The 17,851-nt window shown below is 45.3% G+C and overlaps 1 protein-coding gene across 1 annotated transcript; it reads left to right on the top strand.

Annotated features, from left to right (window-relative positions):
• Positions 1-435: 435 nt before the first annotated feature.
• ADAM9 (ADAM metallopeptidase domain 9) lies at positions 436-16,672 on the top strand (the record flags this gene model as incomplete). Its single annotated transcript, XM_010074771.1, has 21 exons — positions 436-533; positions 2,266-2,330; positions 3,413-3,491; positions 5,053-5,129; positions 5,886-6,075; positions 6,870-6,935; positions 7,394-7,465; positions 7,836-8,005; positions 9,063-9,144; positions 9,865-9,998; positions 10,213-10,384; positions 10,505-10,597; positions 10,831-11,026; positions 11,523-11,628; positions 12,270-12,453; positions 13,051-13,131; positions 14,063-14,168; positions 14,881-15,013; positions 15,481-15,583; positions 16,193-16,320; positions 16,555-16,672. Coding segments are annotated over 21 exons (2,453 nt in total), but the record flags the coding sequence as incomplete, so codon positions are not given.
• Between the last annotated feature and the right edge of the window lie 1,179 nt (positions 16,673-17,851).

Below are 17,851 nucleotides of genomic sequence, written 5' to 3'. Positions count from 1 at the left end.
ATTGCAATGCGAAGCTTTCAGTTTGAAACTTTCTGGAAAATTTGGTGGCTTCTCTGCTGTTTGTGCGTTGTTTGCTCTGTGCTCTCCTGTGTGCATCAGGGCCTTTGGTTTTTTCTGTTTGGGTTGCACCCCTCTAAACGCGAGTGTTTCCTTGACAAGGTGGTGTTGCGTTGCTTCTTAAAAGTAGAGCTTGTAAGTATGTGATAAGAAACGATGCCAGTGTAGCGGCTGAGGGATCTACCCTGTGCAGTGCTGCTGCCCTGTGCTGAGCAGCCCAGTTCCAGGGGTCTGCAATTAGCTGGAGACCTAAACTGGAATCACAGGCTGCCTCCTTCCTACTGAAGGGGCTTTTCCTGAAATCACCCTTTTTCCCTTGTGCCTTAACCTGATTGATTGCTTTGTTTGTCTAGCCAGTGTTTCTGCTCTGCTTTCTAGGTTTCCAGCAGGTTTCTTTGCTGTCTTCCTATGAAGTTGTAATCCCGCAGAGGTTAGGAAGAGAACGGCGAGAGGCTTCCAATGTCTCCTCACTACAGGTACTGGGCGGTCTTAAAAATGCCTTCAGTTTAGTATCTCCTTCCTAATGAGGTCCACCCAAAACTGGCCAGCAGCGAATGAGCATCCGTCCTCATGGAAGGTATTACCTGGAGCATTGCCTTTAGCTGAGTTATGGTGAATCCCTCCCTGCTCCAGAGGTTACAAGTTGCCACAATGGATTTTTAATCTGGGTGTAAAAGTTGCATAGTGAGGGTTGTTAAGCACTGGAAGGCGTTTCAGAGAGGTGGCGGAATCATCATCCTGGGAGATGCTCAAAACCAGACTGGAGGAGGCCCTGAGCAGCCTGGGCCAGCTGTAGCTGGCCCTGCTTTGAGCAGGGGGTCAGATTAGACAGCCTCCAGTGGTACTTTCCAGCCTGTATTATTCTGCTGTAGCCACTGCACACTTCAAAGTATTTGGATTAATCACAAATCTTGCAAATGTTGTCAAAATTTAATATTAACAAGAATGCCTTGCAGTTGGTTGCAGTTGTTGACTCGTGTTATCCTGCTGTGATATTTCATGTAGGGGTCAGGCAATTCAGCTTACCCACTCGCTATTTAAGGACTCTGGTTCTGTGCGTAGCACGTGGCTAACGCCAGGCTGTGGAGGTACTGCTCACTGTAATGCAACTGTATTGTCCCTTTCCAGCTGTAACTAAGAGTTTTTCTGTGGGAGTCTTGGAAACAAGGAATAAGAAAACCACAAGGCTATTTTGAAATAGCTTCCTCTGTGTGACTTTTCCCCAGTTGCACAGGAAGGTATGCCAGGTTCCAGAGGTAGGGACAATTATGAGATAGGTTTCAGGCTCACCCACACGTGGTTATTCCTGGTCTGGTGCAACTAGCAAGATTTAAGAATGGGAGTTTTTTATCTTAGTACCTGGCATTTTCAGTACGTGGGTGTAGTCAACAAGCGGTCTCTCCGGACACTGCTCAGACGCACCAATATGATGACCAGTGAATGCCATTTATTGTGTGTTGCTTACGTACTTTTATACAGAGCTCTTGCAGATTCAGCAGCTACTAATTGGATACAGAGAATTTTCAGTCTATAGCAACGAAACTGTTATTGGTTGGCTTTAGCTATGGGAACACAATCTTTGGAATAATGAAGTTATACTAATTAGTTACTCTCAGTTCCTCCTTATCTTTCCCACATCCTGCATAGTTGCATACTTCTGCACATCTTGTTACTTTTCTTCTGTCTCAGGATCCTTTATCAACCTCATGGCTACAAAGTCCAAAGTCAGTACCATGAGATCATAGTTAAAATTCCATTTCGGCATAAAACACCCCTACGGTGGGCATGGCAGTCGCTTTGTCTGCTGGATGTCAGGGAACCAGAGCAAATCCCGATGGCTGGGGTCAGCTTCTCGTTGCAAAGCTCTGTGGGCTCAGCGAGGTCAGCTGGGAGCAGCAGGAACACCCGCTTCCTGACAGCACGAAGCGTGATGGAAGCGGCAGCTCAGATCAGCAGAGTTCTGCATCCCTCTAGGAGGTGGTTTACAGTTTGTTGGCATCACCTGCATCTCCAGCAACTACAGCTGCATCTCAGAGGGCTGGTGATACAGACTGGTCCCGAGTTACGGAAGGTGACAGCAGTGCTTTGAACGCTGTAGTTGTAGCAGTAATGGAGCTCGCAGGGACTGTTTTTCTGCCAAACTTTCATTGATTTCAAAGAACGTTTTATTCCTTAACATGATTAAAATGCAACTTTTCTTGTGTTCAGGACAAGGTGTCGTATGCTATTGAGATAGAGGGAAACGAATACACGATTCATCTAGAAAAGAACAAGTAAGTGATGAATTTCTTTAGATTATTAAATTCCATCTGTTGGGTCCAAATAACAAGCTGTCAGGTAGCACGTGATTTCTGATTCTTGAGGTTCTTTATAAGAAATGTGATTATGTGCTAGTTCTGCAGAATCCGCAGAGAAAGACAGTGAAAGGGGATTGAGTCGCGGAGTCCTGGCTATCAGCCCGAAGTTTTGTTGAACTCCTGCAGCCCTGGTGATCCCCTCTCAGCAGAGGAAGCAGTAGTTTGCTCAAAGGGGACCTGGGGAATCATTGAAATGACTCTCTCCTGCCACATCTAAAAATAAACAAACCGAACTGTATTTCAAGTAAATATTTTCAGTTTCTTCTGGGTTTTGTTTATTGCTTCAGGGTTTTTTTTTTCCTGTCTCAGTAGCACAAGACTACTGATAAATGAGGAAGCTGACTTTATATCTGACGCCTTAATACCCATAACTTACATACGGTGTAGGTGTTGTCTGTCTTGAGCCTAATATTTAAAGGGCTACTTGCAGCACCAACAAGTTACCGTTTATCAGGCTATCGCTTCTTAAAGCTGCCCTCATAATAGACCAAAAAGCCATCACTATTCAAATGTACAAGCCCCTGGGGACCTCTGGCTGCCACTTGCCAAGCCCCTGTCCCTCAGAAACAAGGGAATTCAGCTGTGCCACATCAGTGGGTTTACCAGCATGGGTCAGCAGGCTTAATCGTGGGAGACTTGCCCAATGCACTTCCTTCCAAAACTGGGGAAGAGAAGTCATATGCAGCAGACTCAGTGCTGTGATTTTTTTTTTTCTGTATGAAAGCAAGCTTTTAGCACAATGGAATGGGTTTTGATGCTTGTTTTGCTTATCTGGGGTGAGGCGGTTGATTTTATTTCATTAATGGTGCTGCCAGTCTGATATCTTGGATTTTGCTGTCTTTGTTAATTTTGGAGGGTTTTCCCTTTGAATGTTTCCTTATTTAGTTGCAATTTGCATATTTGTGACACTTTTGATTAGGATCATCTTGCTGCCCTGCTGTACTGCCGTAGTAATTTCATTAAATTCCTCTTGTATTCCTTCTCCCCTTCCCTTACAGAGAACTGCTGCCCAAAGATTTCACAGTTTATACCTATAGTAAGGAGGGGAAGTTGCAATCCGAATATCCAGATGTCCAGGTAGGATTTCTTTCTTTTTATACCCTTACTGAAGGTGACATGCACACTGAGCATCTACAGGCTGAGGGAGTCGTGTATTATAAAATGATAGTTGTATTTTTCGCTGGGCCACCTTCTGATCCTGTGCATGCGCTGCTCTCTTCCTGGAGACATTCCTTGATTTTTGGATGAGGATCTAGCCCAGAGCTTGTGACAGACCTGTATTTTCTTACGTGGAGGTGGTTTCTGTCTAACTAAAGCTATTCTTCTCTAAAAAGGCAGCAAAGGGATGGATGAGATCAAATGTGGAGGACCTTTGAGAGGGATGTTACCTGCACAGTGTTGGAGTTATTCCACTGAAAAGCATTTGCAGCCCTCTTTTTCTGTGCAGACAGACTGCCTGATAGGTTGCCTTTGAAAATTCAGTTGCTTCTGTAGAATAAGAATGAAAAGCAGCTTGTGTGATAGAAAAAGCATGAGAGTATTTCAAATGGCTCTGCTCTTCTTATGTATCACCGCTGTTCCTTTGAAAGGGAAGCGTTAGTCATATATGATTCATGGGATCATGTTTTTGAAAATAGAGCACCTGAGTCAACTGAGTATTGACTTCCAGTTAAAGTGATTGACTAAGAGGAAAAATGCATTTTCTGCACGAGTGGCCCAGAAGCATCAGCCCATGCCTTCAGTGTTTTCTGCTTTCATTGCTGAAACAACAGGCAACATCATCTACCTCACCCCTCTAATAACGTTCAAAAATGCACTTGCAGAGAAAATGGAGAGTCTGTGCCCCATGCTGCCACCTTGTCTAGTTTCCAAAAAGTGAGAGGACAAAATGGGAGTGTTCTGTCTCGTCAGGGCAGAGGAGGGATGCGCTGTGCCAGCGAACAGTTCAGCCTGTCGGTGAGGACAGCAGGTGCCGGCTCTGCCTCGCTGGGGAGGGTTATTGGAGCCAGACGTCCTGCAGGACTGCTCTCGAGAAGGCTGAACAGTGGTTTGGCCAAAATCTGCAGGGAGGGGCTGGCCTCCAGATATTTGAGGCAGGGTGGAGGACAGAACTTAAGAGTAGGATGGCTTACAGTCAAGTTCAGAAACGCAGCTGCTAATAATGCTCACAAGCCCTGCTTGCCTGTTGTCTGTAACGGGTTCGAGTGCCAGCTCTGGGTCCGGTGTCAGGCTGAGCGGGCTGGTGGGGTTTTAAACTGCAGCCTGTGAGGAACTGCCGGCCCTGTCGAGCTGTGAAGAGCATCTGCTTTACAGAATCGGGAGGCAGGGATCCAGTTGGCATCCTGTACCCCAGCACCTCGATTAGCTTTGTATATACAAGTCCTTGTGGCACTGGTGGGTGAGGCAATCTAGATGCACAGTAGCGAAGGAAACACTGCTCTATTGTGGTAGAGCTAGAAGCACGTTAGAAGCTACAGACCGTAGATAAGATGCACGTGGTAAATTTAATTTAAAGCATATGATGTTCCCAAATTGTTCCGGTCAGCAGCAGGCACAGCAATTCCGTGATCAGAGATCGCAGCAGGTGTGCAGAGACGCGTGGAATATGTGTGTAACGCGCCCTTGTTCTCCCGTGCAGGATCACTGCCATTACCAGGGATATGTGGAGGGGACCCTGGATTCTGTGGTTGCTGTCAGCACTTGCTCGGGGCTCAGGTAGCACAGCTCGCCTTTTGTGTCCCTGTTGTCACGTGAGTCTCACGGCTCGCTGAACCTGAAACAAAACTCTGGCTCTGTTTTTAACTACCGCTCAGTCAGGCGGGGATTCGTTGACCGGGGCAAGCTGCAGTAATGTGTGCCTTTGTGCAGGCTGTCTGTGCTTTTATTCAGGTAGAGTTAACAGATATTCCCACTACCGCTGAAGAAGTTGACTAATGCAATTTGTTGTTGGAGTGCAAGTAGCTCATTCTTTGACACAAATTTTGGCTTGTTTTCTAATTTGGATAAATGGTGACTACAAAGAACTGTACATAATGCAAAAATGGAAAGTCAAACACTAGTCTGCAAATTTTACAAAATTGGCCCTAAAGTTTGTGCACTTCCAATTTGATTGGAATTTTTTTCTGCTTTGGGCTAATTTCCATATCTTTTGGGACATTGATTTTTTTGCAGTCAGGACACCAGGGTGGTGATACCATATTTGAACTCAAGCATTTCTACTTAGAGCTTGTGATTTAATTTCTTGGGCATTGCAGACTCTTGCAAAAATTTTTACTGTACTGCATTTGTGAAGGCCCTATCCAGTGAAAGGCTGCTTTTGGCTCGAAATGAAGCATGCTGTTTTGCAAGGACTGAGATATAGATGTGCCTTTAGTTATTAAAGAATAGCCATTACTTTGTTTTACTGTAAAAACCTGAGTAAATATCTTCTGTGCTTAATGCAAGAATTTCTCACACACTGCTGTATTTTAGGGGTTTGGTGACAATAGGGAACGTCACCTATGGGATTGAGCCCATGGATTCCTCTTCTGACTCTAAACACATTTTATATCGATTGGACAATGTGAAGAAAGAGCCCACGATGTGTGGAGTAACCACTGAAGACCATGAAATGGAACATACAGAGGAAAATCACCATCCCAGTATGACTCAGCTGCTGCGAGTAAGTACTCCACTGATTTCTCCACAGTCCCTGTAATGGGTTTTGTGAGTGTTCAGCCAAGAATATGGAAGCAGCTTATCAGATTTCCTGGGGCTTAACACATACCTAAAGGCTTCTGATCCAGAGGGCTTTCTACATGCTGAGGAACTCAGTTGCTTCAACAAAGCAGCTGCAGTTTCCTTCTGCTTCTGCACCCAGCAGCGAGAGCCGAGCGGCTGGTTAGATTGTTCATGGGCAGAGCGTTCTGGGGCTTTTAAGGGCAGGAACACTACCCTCGTTGGTGAGGCTCATTAACGAGGTACTGCATCAGAAGCCAGCAGAATATTGTGGTGTTTGTTCCTTTCTCCTAGCCATCAGAATAGCAGTTGGGTGTGAAGGTCCCCCTTGTTTAAAGACTGGCTACACAGGAACAGGATTGCAGAAAAATCTGGAGCTTCAGAAATGCTGTGTATCACTTCAGGGCTGTTGGTGTTTGCTTTTTAACTATCTTTCTGCTCCTTTATAAAAGTGTATACTGTCTTTCCAAAGAAACCTGTGGGAAGAGTAAAAAGGTTCCTTGCTTTTGAAACACATCTTTGTGCAGCTGAATTTTACTGTAAAGCACTTACAGAGAAATTGTCGTTGCACTGGATTATGCTTCTTGGTTTTGGCTTGTTCTCATCTTGGCACAGTGTGCTTTGGGTGTGTCTCTCAAACCACTAGTTCTAGCAAGTGAAATATGACAATGTCATGGGGTTTTCTTTGTTTACACTTGAGTTAATAAGATTGAAGTTGTCTAAAACTTTTGTCCACAGAGAAAGAGAGCGGTCCTACATCAAACAAGATATGTGGAGCTGTTCATAGTGGTGGATAAAGAAAAGGTAGGGATTGTGTGCTGCTTTCCCTTCCTTCTCCCCAGAAGATGGCTTCAGAAGCCCTTAGTCTCCGTTACTCCCAAATGGATTGTTGAAAGACACTGACGCTTAGCCAAGGGTATGCACATGTGCTAACCTGAAACTGCATACATGTGTTCTGTGCAGTGCTCCCCAGGAAAAGAGTAAACTGTTAGACATGGAGCGTTCAAATCAGCAAGGAGTCTAATAATGTAAGGAAAACACATGGAAAAAACCCGCCTCTGCTGTGTTCTCTTGAATATTGAGCTGATGAGCAATAGCAGTGAAGATGCTGCTGTCTTGATTAGCTGCTTCTTGACAGGAGATTTGGCGCCAGGCAAAAATGTTTTTCATGTTACCAGTCTTAAAACGTTTTGTTGCTTTTTCTAACGCTTGTCTTTATCTCTTATCTCTTCTCTTCATGACTAAGTTTCTTTGTCTTGCAGTTTGAAGATTTTGGGAAGAGTGAAACAGATGTAAGAGAACACATGGTGCAGCTGGCAAACTACCTGGACAGTGTAAGTCAAAGCTATGCTGAGCACGAGGTGTGTTCATTTTTGTAAACTTCCACCTTGGAGTCTGTTCTGGTACCACTTTGGTGAGAATGAAATAAAGACTATTTCAGATGGTGCTGTTTCTCAGGATGGAGACTCCTTTTTAATTCTGTTTTGGATTTTCTCATTGATCTGGTAGCTAGTGAAAACCTGAGTCACAGGGAAAATGCATTCTGGTGATTTGAATTTGTGCACTAAATTTAAAAAAGAAAACCAACAAAACCAAAAAACTCAAACAGAACAAGTAGATTCTTGCAATAAAATACCTAACACCAGACCACTTGTTCTTATCTGCAAGTCTTCAGAAATATTTCTCTTTTTTTTTCCTCCCCAGATGTACATCATGTTGAACATCCGCATTGTGCTGGTTGGTCTAGAGATTTGGAAGTATGACAACATAATTAGCACAGATGGAGGTGCTGGAGATGTGCTGGCAAACTTTGTACAGTGGCGAGAGAAGAATCTTGTTTTACGACGGAGACATGACAGCGCCCAGTTTGTTCTGTGAGTTTCAGTTCCTTCCCTTTGACTCTTAAGAAGCTTATTCTATTCCTGTCTGCTCAGCTGTGCTCTAGTGTCAAAGGTAGCTGCTGTATTTCAGCAGAGAATCCAGTGTAATCTGCTGTGGTTTATGTGCTTGTGAAAACATTCCAAGTCAGTTTAAGCATTTTTAAGAAGGTTTCTGTGGTCCTTGAATTCAGTGTCCTTTCTAACAGGTATATCGCTAAATAACAAATTTTTTTCTTGTCCTGCATGTCCTGCAGTGTTATATGTTGTATTGTATAAAGCTTCTAACAGGTATATCGCTAAATAACAAATTTTTTCTTGTCCTGCATGTCCTGCAGTGTTATATGTTGTGTTGTATTTTATAAAGCTTCTGTTCAGATAATCCTTTGTCAGGTTGTACACTCGTTAGACTTGTAATCCAGGGCTTTTTACACTTGAAAATGAGCATAAACCTGGTGCAGAGCGTTGCGTTTTAACGGAGCAAAAGTTGTTTCTGCAGTTGGTATCCAGAAGCTAGCTACATGGTTTGAGCTTTGGCACGTGATGTTAATCTGTCCGTCCCTGCTGACTTAAACTAGCACAGAGCTTCCAGGACACATGCCCCTGTGCACTTCCCGCTCCTGCAGATAGCGCTGTCCTTAGGAAGTCACTGCCCAAAGCACGAGAAAGGGCAGAGGTGACAGCACCGCTTCCACGGGGCCACAGCCCAGCCCGCCCTTGGGCGAAGCAGCAGCTCCCCTTCCTGCAGGAGCTGGGAGCCTCTTCCCCTCCATGCAGAACAGCAGCATTCAGGTGGTAAGGGTGAAATGGCTGAAAAAAATACAAATTTCTAAAACCCTGACATGTGAAGTGCAACGTGGTGTGTTGTGCTGTTGCACTCAAGCCGAACTGGTGCGTTCGCACCCGCAGTCACTAGCAGCACTCCTTTGTTAGCGCTGGAAAGCTGGAAAAGCAGAGTGTTGTGCCCCACAAGCAGATGTGGTGAGGGTGCGATGGGCTGTAGTGATGACAGTCAGGCTGTGATTCCCTTCCCTTTTTCTCCCCACGACTGCAGGAAGAAGGGGTTCGGCGGCACAGCTGGCATGGCCTATGTTGGGACAGTGTGCTCCAAGAGCCACGCGGGAGGAATTAACGTGGTGAGATATTTTCAGTGATATTGTGAACGTGATCAAGATAGGAGCTTCGCACTCCAGAAGTCTTCCTGGAAGTGCACGATCTTTAATAACAAAGCTGAAGTGTCTCAGAGGGGGCTTTTATGTGGTCCCCAACTGTTTCTGGCACTTCCATGATATTTGGATCACAATTTTTCCATAGTCTTCTACATCCTCTGATCAGCTTCCCCTCAGCACTCGTGAAGAAGGGACAGGATTTCTCTGCTGACATTTTAAGCACTGTTGCCTTAGAAGCATGTGGGAGCTGTGGATGTTCTTCTCAAAACTGTCCTCTGGTGTTTGCTTGACCTCCACCGTTGTGAGCTGCCGGGGCAGTGCCGGTTGACTGCTCTCTTTATGTGAAATTGCAGAGTGCTAATGAACGGGATTGCTGATCTCGGAGAACTGGCAATCCCTGCAGTCTTGTTTTCTTGGACTAGCCACAGAAGTACTGGAATTGGAGTTTGCATATTTAAGGAGATTTGGGCTGGTGTGGAGAACTCTAGTTTTTGGGTTAATGTTGCAGCGGCACTGGAAAGTAGAGGTGGTGAGGTAGAGGCCCAGATTTGGTCGGAAGGCAGGCACGCTTGGGCTGAGAATCCTGTTAATGGAGAGACAGAATGACAGAGGTGTCTTTTTGGCACATAAGTAAACACTGACTTTCTCGATATAAGCTGTCCACTAATTTCCTTCTGTTTTGTGCAGTTTGGAAGGATCAGCATACAGATGTTTGCATCAATTATGGCTCATGAACTGGGACATAACCTGGGGATGAACCACGATGACGAACGTGTCTGTCACTGTGGAGCAAGCAGTTGCATTATGAGCTCTGGAGCATCGTAAGTAGCTGGCAAAAGGGAAAGCGTGTTCTGAGGGTCACAGCTCCCCACCCATGCACTTAGTTTTTAGGTTGCTCTCGTTGTCAAAGTGCTCTTGCACGAGTCGTGTCATGCTTGCAGCTCACGGGGGAAGCAAGCATTAGCCTTGTTCTGCAAACGGAGGGAATGCTTGTGGGCTGGCAGTGTAATGGTAAGCTCACGTTCTCTGTTGCAGGGGATCGAGGAACTTCAGCAGCTGCAGCGCAGAAGACTTTGAGAAGCTAACTCTCAACAAAGGTGGAAGCTGCCTGCTCAACGTGCCCAGGCCTGATGAAACCTACAGTGTCCCCTACTGTGGGAACAAGCTGGTCGATGCTGGGGAGGAGTGTGACTGTGGTTCACCAAAGGTTAGTAGCTTGTGTGTTTTACAAATGCTGTCAGGACAACCTTGCGTGCCCCTTGCTGGAGAGGGGACTGCACGTGGCAGAGGACGGATTTCTTGATGTTCACAACACTTCTATTTTCAGGAATGTGAAAGCGATCCTTGCTGTGAACCAGGTACTTGCAGACTCCGAGCCGGTGCTGAGTGCGCTTATGGCGACTGCTGTAAAAACTGCCGGGTAAGAGACTCAGATGTAATGTTTGGAAGTGTTCCTCAGTGGTTGAGAAAAGGAGAGCGTTGGCCTAGCCAGGGCATCTGTGAGGAGGAACTGTCTGCATCTGTACAGCACCCACCAAGGGCTTCGGATCAGCACCCTCGTTGTGGGGGTGTGTGGTGGGTCGGGTGCAGTGTTTGGCTCTGCTGTAAGGTTTATATTTTCTGATGCAGTTTCCCCCTACCCTCTCTCTTTAGCTCCTTCCTGGAGGAACCGAGTGCCGGGCGAGTAACAATGAGTGTGACCTTCCAGAGTACTGCAACGGCACGTCCCAGTTCTGCCAGCCGGACTTCACCATTCAGAATGGCCACCCGTGCCACAACGAGGAAGCCTACTGTTACAATGGTGTTTGCCAGTACTACGATGCGCAGTGTCAGGATATCTTTGGCCCAAGTAAGGAAGAGCACAGTCTTACAATTTTTCTAGGAGACGTAGCTAAAAGAATATACTAAGTTTATTTAAAATATGTGTAGGTTTTTTTCCTGTAGCAAAGACCAGCTGGCTTTGGAAAAGGATTTGAAATAGTGGCATTTATGGCTCAGCCTTCACACAGTCTTCCTTTGTTATCCCTGTACACGCTGGTGATTGAAGTAGCAATTTTCCTGCACCCCCATTACAGTGGGGCTTCTGGTGTGTAGGGCTGTAAAGAAATTGTGAAGAAATATCAAATGCTATAATTTTCCCTCTCACTTTAAAACTTGGAACCTTGTGGTGCTGACATTTTCACCTCTTCATTGTTTTGATCCAGCTCTTAAGCTATCTGTGGTGCGTAGATAATACTAGGTGCAGCAGGATAATTGCTCTGGGTAAAGGAGAGAGGATGATGTGGGGTGTTCCTGTCCCTGTTTAACTTGGTTTCTCTGTCTGGGGGATGGGCTGTTGTTTGCAGAAGCCAAAGCAGCCCCCAACATTTGTTTTGCTGAAGTGAATTCCAAAGGTGACAGATTTGGCAACTGTGGTTTCCATGGCCATGACTACAAGAAATGTTCCAGCTGGTGAGTTGAGCCCGGTGCATCGAGAAGTTCCTAAATGTGTCACTGAGAATCCGTATTTGGGCGCTATAGTATCAGTTTGGGGTATTTTAGCAGGTGCACTGATGAGAGAAGTGTTATCGCATAATCTGACCTTCTTGATGTGTGTGTCTCATTCAGAAACCGCAGGCCTAGAGAAGGTGTGGTTTATCCTAATTTCTGAAGCCATTATTAGTACTTAACTCAAAGCCCCCACACTTACGCCGTTATAAGTTTTCTTGCCTTTAGGTTTGGAATGTCTGGCTTTAACTCTTGCACATAATAATTGAAATGAGTTTGGATGTTCAGGCAATTCTTCCATAGTCGCATTTGAAGCTTTGAAGAGATAAGAACAGTCCCAAGGTGTTCCCATACAGCAACACAAGTAGCAAATGGTCGTGTTTTCTTTAATGTAAAGATCCCAGCAGCTTACAGAAAGAAGGGATAAATCCATACTCTTGCAGAACTGAAATGAGGCCCAGCTAAACTTTGTTTGGGGAGTGGCTTCAATTTTATTTTCAAGCAGTGTCTTCCAGTAGAATGAAAAGGTTGTATCAAATGCGTGGTAGTCTTTTTCTCAGAATAAATTCAAGTGTCACTACAGTATTCGTATGTTGGTGTTGTAGGAATGCCATGTGTGGGAAGCTGCAGTGTGAAAATGTGAAAACGATGCCTGTGTTTGGAATTAAGCCTGCTATTATCCAAACTCCCATTAGAGGCACCACGTGCTGGGGCGTAGATTTCCAGCTGGGTTCTGATGTCCCGGACCCAGGAATGGTGAATGAAGGCACCAAGTGTGATACTGGAAAGGTAATTAAAGAACAAAGTGATTTCTTAAAGTAATAATTTGGCGTTTTAATGTGAAAAAAATAATTTCATCTGCATTGTTTAATGAGTATTTGTGGCCATTAATTTTTTTGATGCTTCAGTTAATGCAAAACTGAGTGAGTCCCTCGGTCACCACACTGCCAGTACGGCAGTGCAGGTGCAGAAGGAGTGTAATGAGCCTTTCACTTATAGATGAAGCAAAAGAAATTAAGTCAAGAGCCAGATTCTTTGTTCTGTCAATGAGTGGGAAGAGCTAGGTGCACACAAATGCCTGTAAGACAACTTTCAATTAAAATCCAACTGAACTAAAAAGCCTGGAAGCTTGGCACCAGCAGAGGAATGTGCATTCCACTTATCCTTACTGTGCACAGTTTAATTGCTGTTCCTTTACATTCAGACTGTAGAGAAAAGACAGCTCAGGCCCCATGCTGAGAAGCCTTTTGTAGAGCAGAGGCGTTTCGGCGGAGCTGGCATCCATCCCCAGAGCACTGCCCTTGCTGGGGCGCGGGCAGCCGGGGAGGGAAGGGGCAGGTCACTGAGATGCTGTCTGGCTTCATTTGTGTCCCTCTGATTCCCCAGATCTGCCGGCACTTCCAGTGTGTGAGTGCCTCTGTTCTGAACTACGACTGTGACGTGGAGAAGCAGTGTCACGGACACGGGGTGAGTGCAGCAAGAGCCTCCGCTCCTGCTGGTAGTCTGCTTCCAACGAGCGCGAAGTCTGTGAGGTTTGATACAGCTAGCTGTGTTTCTGCGGGAGGTCCTCTGACACTTTTGTGAGGAGAACACCAGATTCTTAGAGCCAATGACCATGCAAATATATAAGCAGGCTTTTTTAATGAACGGTCCCAGTTTGGGCCAGGTACACTGTAACTGTGCTTCATCAGTGGTGTTTTTATAAACTAGGCTTTTCTGCCTTTGGGGAGTCTTCTACCCTTCTCTGTTTAAAGCTGTAATTAATGTGGAATAAGCTAATCATGATGCTAGATGCAGTGATTAAAAATATTCAGTTGGATTCTTGAGCATGGGTTTTCCTGTAAAAAGCTGCTTTTTTGATACTGCTGATGAGAAAAGAGCCTTTAACAGTCAGCAAAAGTTGGACCAAAGTTACGTAAGTTAAGCAAGTTTTAAAATGCTGGATAGTAACTTATTTTTTCTGCTTTGTTTAACTGTAAAACTTTCCCTATAAAATGTCTCTTGTAAGACAAGCCTGTAACAGTGTCTTAAGATGATTTTTTTTTTGCCAGGCAAGAAGAATTCCCAGTTCCAATATTACTAATGTAATTTGAAACTGTGCTTCTCACAGGATTTAAAAAAAAAAAAAAGAAAAAGCCATGCTCATTTAGCTGTTGGGATGGCTGATTTTTGGAAGCTCATCCTGCACAGTGCTGTGCTTGCTCAGTCATGTGAAATCTGGAGACGCCTGGCCAAGGGCTGTTTAGAATTGGTGTGGGAGTTACTGGTTAAAGTTCTCCAGGCTGAGGGATAGGGACGGGGCGGGACAGACGGTCATGGCTACTGCGTGCTGCTTTTAAAGATATGGAAAGGTCAGTCACTCCATGTGTGTTACTGAGATGGTGGTGTTTGTATACAGGTGTGCAATAACAACGGGAACTGTCACTGTGAGCCAGGCTGGGCCCCTCCGTACTGTGACACGAAGGGCTACGGAGGGAGCGTGAACAGCGGACCTCCCTACAACGGCAAGTAGCTGTACGGCGGCTCCAGAGCTGGGGCCCGTCTTGCCAAGGGGGGCTGAGCGCAGGGTGCCCCGCGGCTCTGAAGCAGTTGGCTCTCCACCAGGTTTCATTTGCAAACACCGCTAGTTAAGGTGGTTTTGGATCTATAAGCTTATCTATGTTGATGCAGTAACAGGAGAATCACATCAGAGTACGGACAAGTGCTTCAAATCACCAGCCAAAAAAAGGGAAAGGCTTTTTTTTGTACAGCCTGTAGGGGAGAAATTCGCTGCATGTAAAAATGTAGAGATTATTGGGAACCTGAGTTCTTTGCCTGCAGCAAACAACGGTAGGAGAAGAGGAGGATTCAGGATCAGACCAGAGGGCAGAAGCTCTGGTTTCCTCTCTTTCAGTTGAGCTCAAAGATCTTCACAGTAATACAGTGGAAGAAAAATTAGGTATTGATCTGGTAATTCAATATGCTGTTATAGCCCAGGGTATCATGGCACATACAGTTCTTTCATCTTTGACCAGACAATCCCTGAGAAAAGATAATGAGAAAAGAATATATTTGGGCATATATCTTGCAGTCTTACTAGATTCTCTAGTTTTTTTCTTCTGTGAAAAATGGAAAATAATTGTAGAACCAATCCTACCAAATTCACTGCTACAATGAGTCAAGAGGTCGTAACACCATGTAACACTTTTTTTCTTCTCTCTGGTTTGTCCCCACCAAACAAAGACACCTCGCTGAGAGATGGGCTGCTGGTATTTTTTTTCGTGGTCCTCCTTATAGGTGCTGCTCTGGCATTTGCAAAAAGAGACAGGCTGAAGCGATCCTTCAGAAGATTAATGTCACGCTGCCATTCGTAAGTACATTCTCCTTTTTACCTTCTCCTCTGCCCTTTCGAAGCAGTCCACAGACATCTGTTTACTCGAGCCAATGCCAGGGCATGGAGGCATATTCCAGTCCCATGATGTCAGGGAAAGGCCCCTGCATCAAATGGTGCACGTAGCTTGCCCCAGGCAATGACAGAAAAGATAAATTCATCTTATATTGAGGGAGCTTTCTTTTTACATTTACGTTTCTTGTTGTGCATTGGTGATGGGTTTTATATTTTGGGTCCATCTTTTGTATAAAGTAGCAAAATGCACCTGTCACAGTCCTGAACAGAAACAGGGTTATGTTGGTTTAGGTTTGTGGCAAGTATTCTCTTCTTGACATTTGATGTGTGCTAAGACAGTATAAATCCATGTAGCGGGTTCAAGTGCCTGGATTCGTGGCCTGCATAGTCAAGGATATGTGCTCACACAGTCCACATCAATTGGATTTCAGGTCACGTCAGTCGCCACCTTCCAGGACAGAAACCCAGCCGAGAGACTACCACCCCCAAGGCTTTTCCCATGGCTTGCCTTATGCTCCAAGAGGGGTACCCATGGTAGGAGTCATCTACTGTTCATTACTTCTTGTCATCTGTTACTCTAACCAAAGAAGGGGGTGTTTATTATTTTTGCCCTAATAAAAGCTTCAAAGTTACTTTATTTTTTCATTTCTGCAAATCAGATTTTCTCTCTGCTAAGAGGCAAAGAGAATAATTATTTCCTAAGGTGTGTGTGGGGAACTCCTCAGTTTCCCACCGTTTAAGCTTTTTTATGGGCTGTGCTGTGCTTGGCAAGGAGTTCACCTGCTTTGCTACCCTCTTCCCCTTACACTGGACCCTCCAGCCTCACCCAAGGAGGGGAGCAATCCTTGCCAGCTCCCCAGCCCCGCTCCTTTACAGACCAGTTGTCTCTGAGTGCAATAACTAGCTGAAACACTCTTGCAGAGCAAATCAGATGCTTGTTGTGATCAGCTTTTCTGTTTTTTTCTGAAGCATAGTACTTTCCAGACTGCTGTTGCTTCTTCTGAGTTTCTCAGAAGGAAAGAGCAACTCTGACATTTCCAGACTTGTCTGCAAGTGGTCTTAAATGTCACTTAACTAATGAAACTAATATTTCAATTCCTGGTATGCAAATTTGTGAACGTTCTCATGATGTGTTCTTCATAGGATATGGAACCAAATACCTTTCCTGTTCCATCGTACCCAGTTAACCAGCATCCTCAGCAGGCTTACCACCCCTCTTACTACCCGCCTCCGCAATACCAGGCGTCGCAGCCACAGAAGATGCCGGCAAGGTTGGTTGAGTTGCACTGATTATATATATTGTCGTTGTCCTTATCTTTGCAAGCACTAAGGTGTTTCATCACCTATTATATGCAAGCAGAAGTGACCTTTTATTCAGAGAAGTTTCTCCTTCGTTTCACGCTGGAGATGCAGTGCGGTTACCCACGGCATTTGTTTTACACAGTCATAGATAAATTTGTTGGTGTAGTCACCAGGACTGACGACGGTTCTCTGTCCTCTTGCAGGCCACCACCGCCCCCGCAGCAGAAATGTGCACCTCAGGGACCTCCTCCCTCCCAGCAGAATTGTTTACCTCAGGGACACTATTTTCCTTCGCGACCGGCACCTCTGCCTCCCAAATAGTGTGTGGCTCCTTGGGGCCGTCACGCGAGCTGACCTGTTCACTGAGACACAGCTGAAGCTGCGGTTGTCCTTCCTGCCTCGAGTGGCCCCTGGCAGTCCTGGAAAGCCTTCCTCCTGCAGCCCGGGATAAGGCAAACGAGATGTTGAAACGAGGAATGTAAAACTTAAACTAAATACCTCTACCAAAGCTACAGAATCTGAGAACATCCTACCCGTTCTGAGATCTGTCCGAGCACTGTGGCTTTGTGAACTGCAGCGGGGCTGTCCAGCGGGAGGTGCAGCAGCCCGCGCTCAAACCCTCTTTAGCGTACAGCGCTTGGGAGTTGCTTTTGGTTTCCCTATTTCTGCGATGAGCCCTAATAATGAAATTGTCTGATTTGTTGTCATCTTTCTAAACGTACAGCGAGGCATTGGAGTCACCCATACCGTTTCCAAAACGAGGAAATCTGGCCAATTAATTTAAACTTCCTTTGCATGGACTGGAAAATGTCACCATTTCCACAGCAATGACACAGGTATCAGTGTGCTTCTTCAGAGGAGGAGAACTATACCGTAAACATGTTTATGCATGTATGTATGTTATTGATGTGTAATAATGCACTTAAATTCTTACTCCCATGCTGACTGACACTAAGCTGTGCTATATGAGCACTAAGTCTCTAATGGTTTTAAATTAGTAATCGTGAGTTGCTAAGTGAGAATCCTGTACTAATTTCCACTAATATAATGAATGGGCAGTGAACATACAGGTACGAAAAGACAAGGCCCTATTTTTGTTTTAAAAACCAGGGTGCTCTTAGGTTTTAATTTGGGTCTAAAGACCGATCCTGCAGTCCCTGCAGAATGTTGAGAAGCAAGGAATGTCTCTGCCTAGACCGCCTGAGCTTCTCCGAGCACTTTAAACAGGAACCTGTTGACTCATGCAGCCTCTTCACCTGATCCTCCGACCTTTCCTGTGTCAGCCAGGATGCTACAGGCTAACTGGCATTAGGTTGGGCTGCCATCCGTTTCTACACCACTGACTAAACCAGATTTAAATCTCCTTCTGGAAAGGAGTGTTTAGCTTTGGTGTGCTGGCCGAGGAGAGGAGATCTGTTGATTGTTGTGCCGTGGGTCGAAACTGGATGCTGGTGGTCACAACTAGTAATCTGTTACACAAACTTGCTAAAAGTGAAATAA

This window comes from Pterocles gutturalis, unplaced genomic scaffold (assembly GCF_000699245.1).
Source record: "Pterocles gutturalis isolate BGI_N339 unplaced genomic scaffold, ASM69924v1 scaffold40792, whole genome shotgun sequence".
Classification (NCBI taxonomy): domain Eukaryota; kingdom Metazoa; phylum Chordata; class Aves; order Pterocliformes; family Pteroclidae; genus Pterocles; species Pterocles gutturalis.
Note: the sequence above shows the minus strand (reverse complement) of the source record. Positions and strands in the feature narration are given on the sequence as shown.